We start from the raw sequence: 17,733 nt of genomic DNA, 5'->3' as shown, positions 1-17,733 counted from the left end.
AATGATCACCATTCTAACTTGCGTGAGATGGTATCTCAGTGTGGTTTTGATTTGCATGTCTCTAATGACCATTTTTCATATGTGTGTTTTCTGCACAACTGTCTACTTTTGAAAAGTGTCTGTTCCTATCCTTCACCCACTTTTTGATGGAGTTTTTTTTTCTTGTAAATCTGTTTTAGTTCTTTGTAGATTCTGGATATTAGCCCTTTGTCAGATGAATAGATTGCAAAAATTTTTTTCCCATTCTCTTGGTTGCCAGTTGACTCTAAATGATTGTTTCTTTTGCTGTACAAAAGCTCTTAAGTTTAATTAGATCCCGTTTGTCTATTTTGGCTTTTGGTGTTTTAGTCATGAAGTCCTTGACTATGCCTATGTCCTGAATGGTATTGCCTAGGTTTTCTTCTAGGGTTTTTATGGTATTAGGTCTTATGTTTAAATCTTTAATCCATCTGAAGTTAATTTTTGTATAAGGTGTAAGGAAGGGGTCCAGTTTCAGCTTTCTGCTCATGGCTAGCCAGTTTTCCCAACACCATTTATTAAACAAGGAATCCTTTCTCCATTGCTTGTTTTTGTCAGGTTTGTCAAAGATCAGATGTTGGTAGATGCGTGGCATTACTTCCGAGGCCTCTGTTGTGTTCCATCAGTCTATATCTCTGTTTTGGTACCAGTACCATGCTGTTTTGATTACTATAGCTTTGTAGTATAGCTTGAAGTCAGGTAGCATGATGCCTCCAGCTTTGTTCTTTTTGCCTAGGATTGTCTTGGCTATGCAGGCTCTTTTTTGGTTCCATATAAAGTTTAAGGTGTTTTTTTCCAGTTCTGTGAAGGAGGTCATTGGTAGCTTGATGGGGATAGCACTGAATCTATAAATTACTTTGGGCAGTATGGCCATTTTCATGATATTGATTCTTCCTAACCATGAGCATGGAATGTTTTTCCATCTGTGTGTGTCCTCTTTTATTTCCTTGAGCAGTGGTTTGTAATTCTTGAAGAGGTCCTTCACATAAGGGAACATACTTCTGATCTCCCAATTCCAGTTGAAAAATGCTTTAGCAAATGTGCTTTCTGTGAAGGAATTTTTGTCCCTAATTGTTATAATTTTCACTGAAGTGACTGAAGTGAAAATCATATGATTTAATTTAAAAAAGGATAAGAAATTTTTGGCCATTACAATAGTGTAAATTATGTGTGACAATAGAGAAAAAGGAGAAATATAAAAATGAAAATAGTGGCAATATTAGAATGGAGTGATTGTGGGTATAATGTCTGTTTTTCAAGATTGTACTTGGCTGATGTTATTTTTAAAAGCAAAAAGTAGCCTCGAACTGTGTTTTTTGTAAAGAACAAGTTGTACATTTAATAATTATCTGATAGCAAATCAAGAAATTCTCAGAAGGGATTTTAAAGTCACTTGACAGTGATTCATCTAGATAATCTTAATGGTCTCATTCCTAGGTTTTAAAATTATATTTAAAAATAAGTAAAAATGTTGGCATGTAGTACAGGTAGTGAAGTTTTTACTATCTTTGGAGCATTGCTTTTTCCATAAATTCTTATGTTAACAATGAACATGGCAATCTTGACTTTTTGTTTTTGGGAGAATTGTAATTATGTTAACAAATCTGGGCATATCTAAATAGTAAGAGTAGATTCAGTAATTGGAACAGCAAAATGTAAACCAGAAGTTCAAAGAGTCAGTGTTTAAAATATAGTGACCATCTGTAGTCTGCATCCCTGGCGATACAGAGGAAAGACCCACATTTATCTTTTCATTGAAACCATGTGCTGTGTGTGCAGGAAGGAAATGCATGCTGGTCAGAGGTCAGAAGCAGGATGGATGAGGCTTGAAAAGGAATATTTACTATGGGGTTTTCCTAAACCCTTAGCCTCACGGGAGATGTTATTTCTAGTAGACTTGGTGGAAACTTGGGCAGACCCAGATCTATTACATCATAGAACCAGTAGGAGGTGTACACAAGAAGCTATAGCCAGGTATCACTGTGTGCTGAACTAAGAAGTACAATAATAAGAAATTTAGACTTTGACCAAAGAAGTACACTGGAGGCACAGGAGGAATTTAACATCCTGGAAACTTGAGTTTGAAGAAGATCCCATGCACATAAAAGCTCTGTAAATCATGTCCTGTACTGAATAAAGGAGCTAATGATATTTAGTGTGAGGCAGAACAGAGTTTAAAGGATCTGACAAATGCTTTCAAAATCCAAAGGGTAGTTGGTGAAAGTGGAAGAAGCACATTTTCTGTGATCCTTTGGAGAATTAAACTAAGAACGATAGGTGGAGATGGGGAGAAACAGATATTAGAATAACGCAAGGAAGATTTTCTGAAAGTTGGAGCTACCTGTTAATGTAGTCAGGTAGTAAATTCTGGTGGATATTAGAGGGGGTTTTCCACACTGTGTGGTCAGACAAGAAACCTCTCAATTATCCTCCAAGTTTGTGTACCCTGAAGCCTCTGCTTCAGTTCCCCTCCACCAGCCTGAATGTGTGATTGAGCGGCCTCCCATCACCCTGTACATTTATTGGTCAACTGAAGGCAGCAAAGTGGTTTCTTTGTTTCCTTTCCTCAACCCAAAAAAGCACAAAAATGGCTCATGTGTGTGTGTTTCTCTCACTCACTCTCTCATATACATCACATTTTAAGTTTATAAATTCCCTTTGCTTATATACAAATAGATTTGGCAAAGATATTTCAGTAGAGATCCATCTTTATCAAATTAATATACTTTTTAAAACCAACTAAGTGTTAGAAATAATCGGTGTTTTCAGACAAATATATCTGGAAGTGATCATTTCTGTGGCCGAAGTAGGTATGCATTAGCCCAATCTGATATAACAGCGTTTGAACATCTGGGAAACAAAAAGCAGAATTTCTGAATTTTGACAGCAATCAAATGGTATCCAGGTGTACAAAAAAACACAGTACAGGTCTGCCTCATTTCTTGCAACATTTTGGAAGCATTTGGCTCTGTGACACATATACTGGGTTGATGCTGCTGTTTTTCTAACGTAAATTCAGAATTTATCATCCTTTATTGACCATATGGATCTTTTCTTCCCTACAGGAATAGGAGGCCTTCAAGATTTTGTGCTGAAATCTGCAACACTGTGTAGCCTGCCATCCTGCCCACCATTTATACCACTCAACTTCGAAGCCACGCCTATTGTGAGAGTTGCTATTGAACCAAAACATCCAAGTAAGACGACCTTATTTTTAAAAGCATATGATGTTTATTATACTTTTAAAGTATATGCATGTATTTAGTATTTGATTCCTTGTGACTTGTTTCAGTAGTATATAACGAAGTTTCATTGAAGTATATGGTAGAGGCAACTCTTCAAAGGGCATCTAACCTCTCTCTTAGGAACATTCCATGATTAGAGGTTCCTTTGCTGTCCAGGGAGACTGCATCTTCTTGATGGCAGAGAAAGGGTCATCTCTGCATCCCCCACAATCCTGGCATAGGGTTGTAGCTCAGCAAAGCTCATGGGGTTGTTTTGTGTTGAGGTGGAGTCTTGCTCTGTTGCCTAGGCTGGAATGCTCTGGCGAGGTCTCAGCTCACTGCAACCTCTGCCTCCTGGGTTTAAGCAATTCTCTTGCATCAACCTCCTGAATAGCTGGGATTACAGGTGCTCACCACCATGCCTGGCTAATTTTTGTACTTTTAGTAGAGATAGGGTTTCACCATTTTGGCCAGGCTGGTCTTGAACTCCTAATCTGAGGTGATCCACTGGCCTCAGGCTCCCAAAGTGCTGGGATTACAGGTGTAAGCCACCACGCCCAGCCAAAGCTCATGTTTTGTGTGACTTCTTAGTTGAAATCTTATCACAAGCTCCTTGGTTCAGAATCCATCATTTGCTTCTCCCTTTAGGTTTGACAGATTATCTGGACACTGAGAATTTCCCATCTGTTTAGAAACTACTTTCTGCACCTTTCCTGCTGGCCACCTGACACTCACATATGCCTGACCACATAATAACAACTCCTTAGTCTTTGGTTTATAGTATTTGCCTAGTCAATCCTTTTTAACTTTCGTATTTCATGTCCCATGACTATTGCTAATCCTGAATCGCTGTGACTTCACTATTTCAGTGCTAGTGATTGTCAGTGAAGAACCTCCAGACTATGATTTAAGGAAACCAAAGAACAAATGGTAAAATGATAGTTTTCTGTTGAGGTGTATAATGGCCTCATTGCTCCTGAACATATGTATCCCTCCTCTCCCTGGAGCTGAGCCTTCTGAACTCATCCCTCTCTCACGTTCTAGGACATATCTATAGCCATTAAGGATCCCTGGATCCTCAGAGCAGACACTCGGAGGACAGGACCTCTGACCTTTGGGGCCAGCCCTAGTAAACAGCCATCTGCCTTCAGCCTCGGAGAGGAATTTTTTGTGGGCTGTCACTGTGGACCGACACAGTGCCTTGGTTGCTGCATGGATTTATTCCATTCTGTATAAAACATGCTTCCTCTTTTAGGCTTGTCCAGGTCCTGGCCTATCATGATTTTGTTCTTTTAATCTACTCACTAGGCTGGCTCTAACCACTGTCTACTGTGTTCATTCCTAAGAAATACATACAAAAAAGCTCAGTTTTATTTAAGTTGTGATATTTGAGTCTGGTAACCATGGCTTATTCTTAGATGCTTCTACTATTTATTTGTATTTTCTTTCTTATTTGGTTTTTCTCTATTGCATTTGCACATACATTTTAAAATCAGGAAACAATAATAATATAAGCCATAATTTATTTTGTTTGTTTGTTTATTTATTCATTTATTTTGAGACAGGGTCTCACTGTCACCCAGGCTGGAGTGCAGTGGCTCAATCACAATCGCACTCACTGCAGCTCTGACCTCCTGGGCTCACACGATCCTGTAGCTGCTACCACAGCTGGGATCACAGATGCATGTCACCACGCCAAGCTAATTTTTTTGTATTATTTGTAGATGGGTTCTCCCTATGTTGCCCAGACTGGTCTTAAACTTCTGAGCTTAAGCAGTCCTCCCACCTCAGCCTCTTAGAGTGCTGGGATTACAGGTATGAGCCAGTGTGCCTGGCCTAAGATGTGATATTTTAATAATGGAAATTGATAATTTTTAAAAGGCTCTGTTATGGTTATGTGCTAGTCTATGGTCTCTGTTATCCAAGCTAAGTAAAAGCCCAACCCTAAAGAACTTTTTTTTTTGAAGCACTGGCTACATGAGATGAGGGATTTTAGTAACTAGAGTATTTCCTGTCCTATAGCTGACTCATAGTAAGATTAACTTCCTTTCCTTTCCATAAATGAGATAGTCTAATAAATCGACTTAGGATTATCAGTTTGGAGGCCAAAGTGTACTTCCTCAAGTGTGTTTTCATTGAATTTATCTGAACTTTGTAAAAAATAAACCACAAGTTAGAAGGAGCACATAATTTTCTTCATAACTTTAAAAGGAGTATTGCTATTTTTTTCACATTAAGTATATTGTTTTTACTGGATTTACCATGCATTTATTGACTGTGTTACTGAAGCACCCGATTTGATTTTTCATTGTCTGAACTTTATACTTTGTTTTGTCTTCTTGGTGTTTTTACATTGTCCACATGTTATTTTACATTCAGAATATCTGGGGAAACTTCCCTTCTTTGTTCCTGGGAGCTTTCAGAGGATATTCATTGTCTGTTTACTCTTTGCCCTAGTAACTTAGGCTCATCCTTACTTTGGGGCAGTGACCACTTTATTCATAGGTTACATATGTGATGACTATTGGTATATTTCTTACTCTTATAGGACTCTCCAGTAATACTGCCTCTGAGAGGCACTGGGCACATCCATTGTTTTTCTTGAATAGACCATATATCCCCAGGTCCTTTCTTCCTTTTCATTATGACAAGTAGATTAACTAATCCAGAAGACAATAATTTGTTTCTCTTCTGTCTGGGAGAAGCAGATTGTGAGCATTTGTTCTTCCACTTTTCTGTCTCTGATTTCCCAAGTGGGGGTCAAAATGTCATGGCAGCCACCCTCTACTTCATGCCCACAGGTCAACTGCAAACTCAACACAGAGAACTACAGATGTTCCAAAGCAATTATTATTTTCTTCATTATAATTGATCCTTACTGTATGCCACACACTGTAGCAAGGATTTTACGTTGATCATCTCATCTCATCCTCCTAAAAGCCCTGTTTATTAGGATACTCTTTTTCTTCTCATCTTCACATGAGGGAAACTGAAGCTTAGAGAAGTTACTTTGCCCAAGGTCATACAGTTAGGAAACACCGAAGTCGGGTTCAGATCTCTGCCTCGGAGACAATGCTGGATCTTCACTTGTAGGAATTCAAGGAATCCTGTTTATCTGAGAACAGATTAATTTGTGTTTAGAGTTGTTTTATCCTTTATCCATATTAAAAAAATGTTTTGATACCTATGCTTATATGGATACATGAATTTTTGTGCTGATGTTTTATATACATTATGAAACACAAAAATAGAAATTTTTTAAAAATTGAGATAAAATCAAATACCTAATTTTATTTGTATTTGACTAAGATACATACGTTATGTACTTATAAGTATATATAGTATTTATTTGTGATTTGTGGCTTATAATTGTTTTAGTTATTCAATGCTATGTGACATATTACTTCAAAATTTAGTGGCTTGAAACAACAATCACTTATTTTTCACAGTTCCCTTGGTCTGGAATTTGGGAGTGTTCAGCATCAGTCTCTCAAGTAGTTGTAGTCATAGATCACCTTGGGTGCACGGGCTCACAAGTTGGTGCTGGCTGGGGACCTCAGTTCCTCTCCACATAACTGAGTGTCCTGCAGCATCGCATGGTGATTGGCTGCAGCCAGCATTTCAAAGCACTAAGGCAGAAGCTGTAATGCCTTTTGTGAACTAGCCGTGGGAATCACACATCACCCTTTCCACAGTGTTCGGTTGATCACACAGGCCAGCCTTGATTCACTGTTGGAGAGAACTACACAGGAATGTGACTAGCAGGAGGAAAGGATGATTGGGACCATCTTGGAGGCTGGCTGCCACACTAATGTTTCCTTCTTTGTGATGGTCTTGCCTGGACACTTTGTGATAGAGCCATTCCAAGGTCTGCTTCTAGGTTCTGTTTGTTAAAACACTTGATTTTAATGACCATTATCACTGGAAAAGGCACCTCACAAAGTTGCATAGTCGAAATGGAAGAATGATTCATTGCCTTCCTTTACTAAATCACAGTATCCATTTTAGAATCCCATTTTCCCAATTATTAAAAGGTTTTGATAAAGTATAGATAGTGAATATCTTAGTTTTCCTGATGGCAGTTTATTTTTCTTACGCTAATTAGAAGCTTTGTTAATTCTTATATCTTTATTGAACTATCCATGTGGTGATTAAGAATAGGTTAAGAAAATCACTTTTCAAGTGTTAAGAGATTTTATACGTTATTCATGAAGTATTTATGTTATCCTTGGCAACCAAATGACTGTCAGTGGCAACGTTTTCAAAAACCTAATTTCAAAATGTTGTCTCCATGTTTCAAATTTCTTTAAAAACAAACAAACAAACTTCTCTTATTGTTAAACTGTTACCTTTATTTTACCTTGAAGAGACAGATTTAAGTATGCATATATTTTTCCTAAAATATTTGTTGGGATCTCATCTTAGTGATAGCCATCATTTTTATTTTATAATTTGGTTGATGGAGAGCTGACAAAAAGCTTTGCCATTTCTTTTTTTATTATTCCCATGTGCTTGTGTTATTAGTATTATAGTATTATCAGCGATATTTTTGCAGGAATCCTTTTAAGCCAGGTTTAAAATTCTATGAAGGCTTAGTTAACATTACGTTATATCTGTAAATCCACTTAATTAGGCAAAAGAAAACTACAGTATGCCGAAAAGGAACAAATGAAGGTGCCTCTGTCAACCCTGGACACAGTGAAATCTCACTTCCTGTCTTCCTTCGGGATTCTTGGCATCCTATATGTGGCTTATGATCACCTTGAGGGTGCTGACATCCACCCGTAGAGCATGGGCTCCATGGCTGGCCGCCCAACTTCTAAACCAGGTTCTGCCACTTAGTCAGTCTGGGACCTTGAACGCAAATCTCTTAGTTTCTCTACATCTGTTTCCTCATCTATAAAATAAGAACAATAATCATACTGCCTCATTGTTAATGAGCTCGGGTATGTAAAGTACTTGTCGGGCACATTGTTAGTGCTATGAAATGTTATTATTATTAGAACTTTATTTCAAATATAAATAGGTATAGAGGTTCTAATATTCTCTTCCTGCCCCAATTAATCAGTTTTTGTAAGGCATGTTGAAAATCATTGCATTGCAGAAAGTTCCTGTGATTTTGTTTGTTTGGCATGCTGAAAACCAAGCATTGAGGAATTGCTGAGTCTTTTCTTCAAATGTAGAATTGAAACAAGACTGCATAAAAATGCCTTCAAGACCAAGGTCTCTGCTAAGGCAGCTGCAAGAGACTTCCTTGGACCTACCTTGAGGGAGCAGTAGCAGTCGAGTATGTAGAAAGAGGGTGAAAAAAATAGCTAAGCCCAAAATGTGGGTCATCACAGTCCCCATCCCTACTCTTAACTCCTAGGACTGTGGGGGGAGAAGCAATTATATGTGAAAAACACGTACAGGATACAACGCAGAAGATGCCATTAGCTTACTGGATAAAGTAGCTAGTTAGGGTATTCTAAAACCCAAGTTCTATCAAACAGTTTCACAAATAATTATTTTTAATATGAGGCTCTGGTACAGTTTCTCGAATATGATATTAAATGTTTCTTTTGCTTATTTGTTGATTTTATAGGTGATGTTTGAAGAAATACCCTGTTTCATTTCTAGGTATAGAATGTGTACATTTGTTAAAAGTTTTAGGTGAATTCACAAGTAGAAAGATGGTAGCTTATATCTGCAGAGTATTAGAAGAAGTGATATAGATCAGCTTTGGGAGTCTTGATGATAAGCTTGCAAATGTGTCATGTTTGCTCTCTGTACAAAAAAATTACTAGAAGGTAGTTTTCTTCACATCGCTACACTATCTGGAAGAAAAATAAATTGGTATTTTAAGAGTTTATTTCAATGTAATTTTCCCTTCACTAGCCAGAGCCGTTGTCTTTGAATTGTGTTAGTTCTTATATGGTATTTAATCTATTTCATTTTGTTAACCTAGGTGAAATGCCTCAGCTCGTAAAAGGAATGAAACTGTTAAACCAGGCTGATCCCTGTGTCCAGATTTTAATTCAGGAAACGGGAGAGCATGTTTTAGTCACAGCAGGAGAAGTTCACCTTCAGCGATGCCTGGATGACTTAAAAGAAAGGTTAGCTGAAAATGATGGAGACGGAAAAATGATAGCTCTCAATTAATGGGATGTTTTAGTATTTCCTAAACCAGCTGAACTTAGACTATGACGTATTTTTGGAGAAAAATGAAATGCCCTTAATTCAAACATGAACAGTTATTTGATTGTAGACTTACTTTTTAATAGCCGAAAAATGGCATTCACTGCCTACACTTGAATGATTTTGCATTTTTAGCTAAGTCATAAAATGGTTTTCTGTATATGTATTTTACTTTAAGCGTGTACACAAAACACACAAAATATCAGGACAACAAAACAAAATATATATATATATATATATATATATATTTTTTTTTTGAGACGGAGTTTCACTCATGTTACCCAGGCTGGAGTGCAATGGCACGATCTCGGCTCACCGCAACCTCCGCCTCCTGGGTTCAGGCAGTTGTCCTGCCTCAGCCTCCCGAGTAGCTGGGATTACAGGCACGCGCCACCATGCCCAGCTAATTTTTTGTATTTTTAGTAGAGACAAGGGTTTCACCATGTTGACCGGGATGGTCTCGATCTCTTGACCTCGTGATCCACCCGCCTCGGCCTCCCAAAGTGCTGGGATTACAGGCTTGAGCCACCACGCCCGGCAAAATATTATTTTTTAAATGTTGGCTATGTAATTAGGATAGACTTCTGGATATATAAATAAATGATAGTGTATTCATACAATGGAATTCTATAGAATGAGCTCAGTGAACAAAACTACACGTGGCCTTTACAATGTAAACCTTCTGGAAATCTTTACATTTTTCTATGAAGATGATAGGTATTATAAAATGGGCATCCCAAATTACTTTTTGTAGCAGACATTTTTCCTCTTTGTTCCAAAGGTAATGTATGTTTATTGCAGAAATTAGGAAAATACAGAAGAAAAATCATTCAATTACCATGCAGAAATAACCACCATTACATTCACATTCATAAATCCACACTGTCCTATGCATATTCAAATGTACGCAAATATCTGTATACACAGTTCTGTTTATTTGGTTAAGATAAATTTCTAGAAATATTATAGCTAGCTCAAAAAGTATGCATATTTTTAAGGGTTATGATCCATATTTTCCTCAAGAAAGGCTGTTCTAATTTACATTATAATAGCAATAAATATTTTAAAGTGCCTCTTTTCTCAAACTTTTGCCAACATTGTATAGTTTATCATTTTTTTTTTAATTTCACTAATCTTAAAGACAAATAAAAGATGTTCACTGTTAATATACATTTCTGTGCCTACTAGTGGGAAAAATTATAAATTGCCCTGCAGTGGCCTTCCTTCCTTTTGTTTTTAAAATTTCTGGGACTTTAATAATAATCATAACAAATAATTATAAATGATTGATATAATTAAATATTATATAACAGTCACTGTGTTAAACACTATTTATCTTAATATTTCTACCACAGTAAAATTGGTGGTAGTAGTAACTGTACAACAATACCTGCTACTAATAATAGAATAAGAAAAACTGCTGCTAGCCGGGCGCAGTGGCTCATGCCTGTAATCCCAGCACTTTGGGAGGCCAAGGCAGATGGATCATGAGGGCAGGAGTTCAAGACCAGCCTGGCCAAGACGGTGAAACCCTGTCTCTACTAAAAATAAAAAATTGGCTGGGTGTGGTGCCGTGTGCCTGTAATCCCAGCTACTAGGGAAGCTAAGACAGGAGAATCACCTGAACCCTGGAAGTGGAGATTGCAGTGAGCCAAGATCACGCCACTGTACTCCAGCCTGGCAACAGAGCAAGACTCCGTCTCAAAAAAAGAAAAAGAATAAGAATAACTGCTGCTGCTTTTATGTAGGATTTTGTAGAAGCTTCTACCAGATGCCAGAAACTAGACCTCTACTTCATAATGTACTCAGAAATTTATTTCAAGGCGATTGTAGGTTAAAATGTAAAAGGTAAAACCATAAAGTATCTAGAAGATAGAATAAGAGAATATCTTTAAGACCTCAGGGTAGGGAAAAGCTTCTTAACAGGGTATTAAGAATACTAATGACAGAGGAAAACTTGATCATCAAAAGACACTATTAAGACACTAAGGCAGACCACATGGTTAGGGAAGACCTTTGTATCATATAACAGACAAGAGACTTATATCGCAATGTAGAAGGAATTCCTACAAATAAATGAGAAGAGCAGCAATCCAATAGAAAAATTGTACACAAAGACTTGATAAAGGTACTTTATAACAGAGGCTTTCCAAGGCCAATAAACACGAAAAACTATTCAACTTATTACTAATTGATGGAATGCAAATTAAAATCAAAGTGCGATACTTCTGGATACCCACTAGAGTGGTTAAATACTTTTTAAGTGATATTATCAAGTGGTGGCAAAGATGTAGAACAGCAAGAATTTGCCTACGCAACTAGTGGGAATATCAACTGATACAACTATTTTGGAATATGATTTGGTATCATCTGCTCAGATGGGAGATAGGCACTTCCTATGGGTTGGCAAATCTCCCATTTGTACTCTGTACAACGCAACATAAAGCTAGGCAAATGTGCATCAAGATACTCATAGCAACCACATTTTTTTCTTTTTGAGATTGAGTTTTGCTCTGTCACCTAGGCAGGAGTGCAGTGGTGCACTCTCAGCTTACAACCTCTACTTCCTGGGCTCAAGCAATCCTCTTGCCTCGGCCTCCTGAGTAGCTGGGACTACAGGCATGTGCCACCACGCCCAGCTAATTTTTGTGTTTTGTATTTTTAGTAGAGACAGTGTTTCACCATCTTGGCCAGGCTGGTCTCGAACTCCTGACATCAAGTGATCCGCCCACCTCAGCCTCCCAGAGTCCTGGGATTATAGGCATGAGCCACTGCACCTGGCCTCATGGTAACAAAATTTTAATAGCCGAAAGTTGGAAACAACTCAAACATTTAAATGGATATATAAATAAATGATAGTGTATTCATTCATACAATGGAATTCTATAGAATGATCTCAGTGAACAAAACTACAGCTATATAAAATATGGGTGAATCTCACAATATAATGTTAAGCAAAAGAAGCCATTTGCCCCAAAAAGTGTTTGTCTGTATTTATATGAAGTTCAAAACATAGTGTACCAGGCTGGGTAATATAGCAAGACTGTGTCTCTAAAAAAATTAAAATAAATTAGTTAAGCAGGTGGTGCATGCCTGTAATACCAGCTACTCGGGAGGCTGGGGCAAGAGGCTTGGTCAAACACAGGAGTTAGAGGATGCAGTGAACTTATAGTTCACACCATAGTACTCCAGCTTGGGTGACATAACAAGGCCCTGTTTTTAAAAAGAAGAAAAGAAAAAAAGGCAGTCCAAACTGAACTGTGGGGTATAGGCGTTACATGTTTAGGTGATTTAAAAAAAAAAAAAAAAAAAGATATTACAATAAAAATCAGGATAGCCCTCTGAGGGCTAGGAATGTTCTGTTTCTTGAGTATACCATGTAGTTTACATGGGTATTCACTTTGAGGTAAGTGATCATAGTTCAGTAGATTTTTGTTTTGTGCACTGTTCTGTTTGACCATTACATTTCACAATTATACTTACATTAAGAATGTATATAATGTTAACAGATTTTTTTTTTAGGGCAGAGCCTTCCTGTTAGTAGTATATAATCTTCTTTTTCAACTTCTGTGCACATTTTCAGGAATGGATTTTGTCCGGGAATGGGAGACAAGGAGACTACCTGTTGTTCCCAGGCCAGAGAAACTGTCAGAATTCTTAGCATCCAGATCTCAGGGTAGTAATCATCAGAGCAGGAAGCCACAGGAAATTGTCGTGATGTACCCTGAGCCTGCTGCACTTTTGTAATGTAATCACAGGCTCTGCATTGCCAGGACTTAGAGAACCTTTTGTCCTGAGGTGCTTTATAAGTGTGGCAGCCATCACACACTTCCTTCCACAGCTTGGAGTGGTTTTAATTAATCATGTAAATGATTACTACAGGAGAATCCTTGGGAGCCTCAGGAATTAGGAGGAATTAGGAGCTCTATAGCTCTTTTGACTCTATGTTTTAGGAATAAGAACATAGATGTGTTCTCCCTCATAGTTTCAGTAGCTTTGCAGTTGATTTTCTTGAGTGTTCTAAGTGTGTGAGCATATTTTTCTCTATGTAATGATAATTTTACAGATATTTTCCTATTCCTAAGATTTCTAAGTGTCTTTTTTCTTAAAATCAAGAATAGATATTGAATCTTACTGAATGGCAATTTAGCATAATTAAAGGTGGCTACATAGATTATTTGACCTTTTTTTAATGTGGTATTATTTTAGCAGATCTCCTAACTCAAATTAATTTTCATATAACCTATGATAAAAACTTCCTAGTGTTATGGTAGACTATTCCTTTAATGTACTATTTAACTCTATTTTTCAGTATAGCATAATGACTGAGAGTGTGGATTCTGGTCAGAACTAAATCTGAATCCTAGCTTCTCTACTTACAGGCTATTTGGAGAAGTTACTTAATCTTTCTTATCTGGTTTTCTCTACAAAATTAGGATAATACTAGTGTCTACTAAAGAGATACTACATGCAAAGCACTTAACACAGTGCTTCATACATGATAAGTTGTTTTTTTTAATGCACACACATGCATATCCATAGTTTTTGTTATTTTAGATTTTATATCTGAATTCTTAGGTAAGATTGAATACAGTTTTGTGTATGTATACTGTCTTTCTCAGGTTTGAATATCAAAGTAGTTTTAAAAACATACAATGTCAGGTCCATCTTTGTTGTATATCCTGTGAACAACAAGATTGTGAGTAAATTGTGTGGGAAAAGAACCTTTCTGAACTTGGTGCCAGACTGGGGCTGAAGACCTTTGGTGTCCACAAGAGTAGCTGCTACCCAAAGCAGAGATATATTCCCATTAGAATTAGTCTTTTCAATCGGAAAGAAAGCAGTTTTTGAATTGTGATATAATGTAAATTGCAGGTCTTTTATAGGAGATAATTTTTATGTTCCTATGTTTTTGCAGAATCTCCACTGTGATATTTCTGCATGGGAACCTTGATGCTATTTTGATTTTAACCTTCTGTTATTTATCTTGCATTTGTCTGTAGGTTTGCAAAGATTCATATCAGTGTATCTGAACCCATTATTCCGTTCAGAGAAACAATCACAAAACCCCCAAAGGTTGACATGGTCAATGAAGAAATAGGCAAACAGCAAAAAGTTGCAGTCATACACCAAATGAAAGAAGATCAAAGTAAAATCCCTGAAGGAATCCAAGTTGACTCTGACGGGCTAATCACCATAACAACTCCCAATAAACTTGCCACGCTCAGTGTTCGAGCCATGCCCCTTCCAGAAGAAGTCACTCAGATTCTGGAAGAAAATAGTGATTTGATTCGTTCTGTGGAGCAGTTGACATCCTCTTTGAATGAGGGCGAAAATACTCAGCTGATCCATCAAAAGACCCAAGAGAAAATTTTGGAATTCAAAGGAAAACTGGAGCAACACTTAACAGGGAGAAGATGGAGGAATATTGTTGACCAAATCTGGTCATTTGGCCCAAGAAAATGTGGGCCCAACATACTAGTCAATAAAAGTGAAGATTTTCAGAACTCAGTATGGACAGGTCCAGCTGACAAAGCTTCAAAAGAAGCCAGTAGATACCGAGATTTGGGCAATAGCATTGTGAGTGGCTTCCAACTAGCAACCCTCTCTGGCCCCATGTGTGAGGAGCCTCTCATGGGTGTCTGTTTTGTTCTGGAAAAATGGGACCTAAGTAAATTTGAGGAACAAGGAGCAAGTGATCTGGCCAAAGAGGGACAGGAGGAAAATGGAACCTGTTCTGGTGGAAATGAAAACCAACAGCTACAAGATGGCTGCTCTGAGGCCTTGGAGAAGAGGACATCCCAGAAAGGAGACTCTCCACTCACTGACTGCTATGGGCCTTTCTCAGGACAGCTAATTGCCACCATGAAAGAAGCATGTCGCTATGCACTGCAAGTGAAACCTCAGCGCTTGATGGCAGCTATGTACACATGTGAGATCATGGCCACCGGTGATGTTCTCGGTAAGGAAGAAAAGGTAAAGATAATGAGAAATGCCCTGAATAACAGTGAAGTCTCCTAGACCCCAAATCTTTTTTTGGACACAAGTCTCATTCTGTCACCCCAGCTGGAGTGCAGTGGTGCAGTCTCAGCTCATTGCAACCTCCATCTGCCAGGCTCATGTGATCCTCTCACCTCAGCCTCTCAAGTAGCCGTTGACTGCAGGCATATGCCACCATATGCAGCTAAACTTTTCTGTATTTTTTATAGAGGTGGTTGTCGTTTTCACCATGTTGCCCAGGCTGGTCTCGAACTCCTGAGCTCAAGCGATCCACCCACTTTGGCCCCCCAAAGTGCTGGAATTACAGGCATCAGCCACCACACCCGGCAAACCCAAAATCTTAAACTTTTTTTAGTATGTTTTGCAGAAGCTATACCATCTTCAGATTTACTAAGAAACTAAGATCTTTGAAAGCCAGATACCTTAAATATTAAAATCTTGAGAGGGGAAAAACATGACTACTAACGATCTTTTCTTTAGCAACTAACAGAATCCTTTCTGTGATGAAATGTCTGCTAACTGAAGCTTAAACTGCTCATATGTGTTACCATCCAAACCTCTGCAGGATCGTGTATCAAGCAAATAAGCATATCAGTCTGCGTAACCAAAGTTGCTCTGAAAATGATCAAAGAATAAGGCAGCATTCTTATAACACAAAAGGGCTTTTGTGAATTCTGGGTTCTTTCTAAAAAGGAAAATTATTTGGGGCTTTATTCACTGCTAACCATTATATCAAACCCTATTTCTGATTTTTCTTATTTGGGAGAAGCAGACTTTAAGATCTCAGGAGACATGAAGCACTGGCGCTCAGTACCTCTTTGGTCTTTTGGCTAATATTAGTTCACTGAGACTTACTTTCTCTACTTACAGTAAAGAGGATAATAATTCATACAAATTGTGATGATTAAGATAACACAGTTTTTTAAATACAATGCCTAGAACAGCACCTGGCACACAGTAGTTGTCTTATTCTCTCGAGATCAAGGAACTGTTTCAGTAGTGAAGAGAATATAAAGGAGGATTGAGCCCTGGATGAGAGAATCAGCCAAATTATTAAGTTTTCTCTAACCCTGAGGCCCTTTGAGTCAATATGTGGTTAATTACATTTTTTAAGGAAGGTTCTTTTGCTAATCAATTCCTGAAAGAAATCTAAGCTTTTTCTTTTTCCAGAAAAATTTAGGCTTGCATCACATTAAGGTTTCTGTGAGACTGCGCATCAGTAGCAGCATTTGAAAAATAGCTGAATTAAGGCCAGTGTGCACTGCGAATCAAATCTCCAAATACGCATGTCGTATACAGTGTTTCTCAACCTTATTTGAATACAGCATGCCTATTAACAGCCATGGCATTTGTAGATTCATTTGGGAAACACCAACCTAGACTATTCTCAGATGGTATATTTCATTTTCATTGAGAACTTTCTTAATTTAAGAAGGCGGAAATAAGAGTTAAAATCAAGAAACCCTAACCCCTCAAATCCTTGAAGAAGACCCAGGAGCTTTTCTCCAGCCTCTCCTACCGCAACAGATGTTTATGCCACCCCTTTGAATACTTCTTTTGGTGGGCAGCTCACAGCCAGCTTCGTGAGTTGATGTTTTTTCCTGTATTGAGCAAAATATCTGTCACCTGCTAGTTTCCAGTTATCTGTACCACCATTCATCTCTGTTCCATGCAATAACACTTTTATGTATTTGAAGGAAATCATGAGTTTTCTAGTTTTATATCCAAGAGAAAAAGTCTCCAAATCCTTCACCTGTTTTTCTATTGTGATTTCTGTATCCTTTCACCATTCCAGTTGCTGTCTTTTGGACATACTTTATTTGGTCAGCATCCCTCTTAAAGCAACCATATTAGAACTCAGCACCCCACATACCCTCCGGCCAGTAGAGAACATGTCTATCTTTACACTATTACCTTCTACATGAAATTCAGCATTCTTCTTTTAATGCAGTTTAGCAATTACATCTTCTCATTAATTCATGTGAGAAGGCGAGATCAATACCATTTCTTTCTAAAATAAAAAAAGTTATGTTTTCCCACTCTGTTCCCCAAAAAGCAGAATCCACATTTTTGGTAATTGACTATACTGTAGAAATTATGTAGTTGTATGAACTCCTGTATTTATATATGAATACTGAGTCTATACACCTAACTTTTTTCTTAAGTTATGTAACACAATTAGTATTACAACAGTAAACAGGAGAAAAATTTTAATGGCAAGAACAGTCACACCACCACCATCTTAACACATTGATTTCTTATTCACTTTTTTCATTGTCCTTTTCTTATCTGATGAGAAATAAAACTGAACAGG

The 17,733-nt window shown here is 37.7% G+C and overlaps 1 protein-coding gene across 4 annotated transcripts in view; it reads left to right on the top strand.

Moving 5' to 3' along the window:
- Window positions 1-17,733, top strand: part of EFL1 (elongation factor like GTPase 1) — a 125,125-nt gene that overhangs the window by 89,259 nt on the left and 18,133 nt on the right. For 2 of the 4 annotated variants that reach the window (XR_001817514.2, XM_037729128.1), the window contains exons 16-18: window positions 3,084-3,215; window positions 9,190-9,337; window positions 14,423-15,395. Coding sequence is in view for 3 of the 4 variants with exons in the window: in XM_037729128.1 (XP_037585056.1) it covers window positions 3,084-3,215; window positions 9,190-9,337; window positions 14,423-15,395 (1,253 nt within the window). In the remaining variant the exon portion in view is untranslated. The remainder of the gene's footprint in view (window positions 1-3,083; window positions 3,216-9,189; window positions 9,338-14,422; window positions 15,396-17,733) is intronic. The other 2 variants (XM_017502247.2, XM_037729129.1) reach the window with 1 other exon arrangement.

Source organism: Cebus imitator, unplaced genomic scaffold (genome assembly GCF_001604975.1).
Source record: "Cebus imitator isolate Cc_AM_T3 unplaced genomic scaffold, Cebus_imitator-1.0 Scaffold295, whole genome shotgun sequence".
Lineage (NCBI taxonomy): Eukaryota > Metazoa > Chordata > Mammalia > Primates > Cebidae > Cebus > Cebus imitator.
Note: the sequence above shows the minus strand (reverse complement) of the source record. Positions and strands in the feature narration are given on the sequence as shown.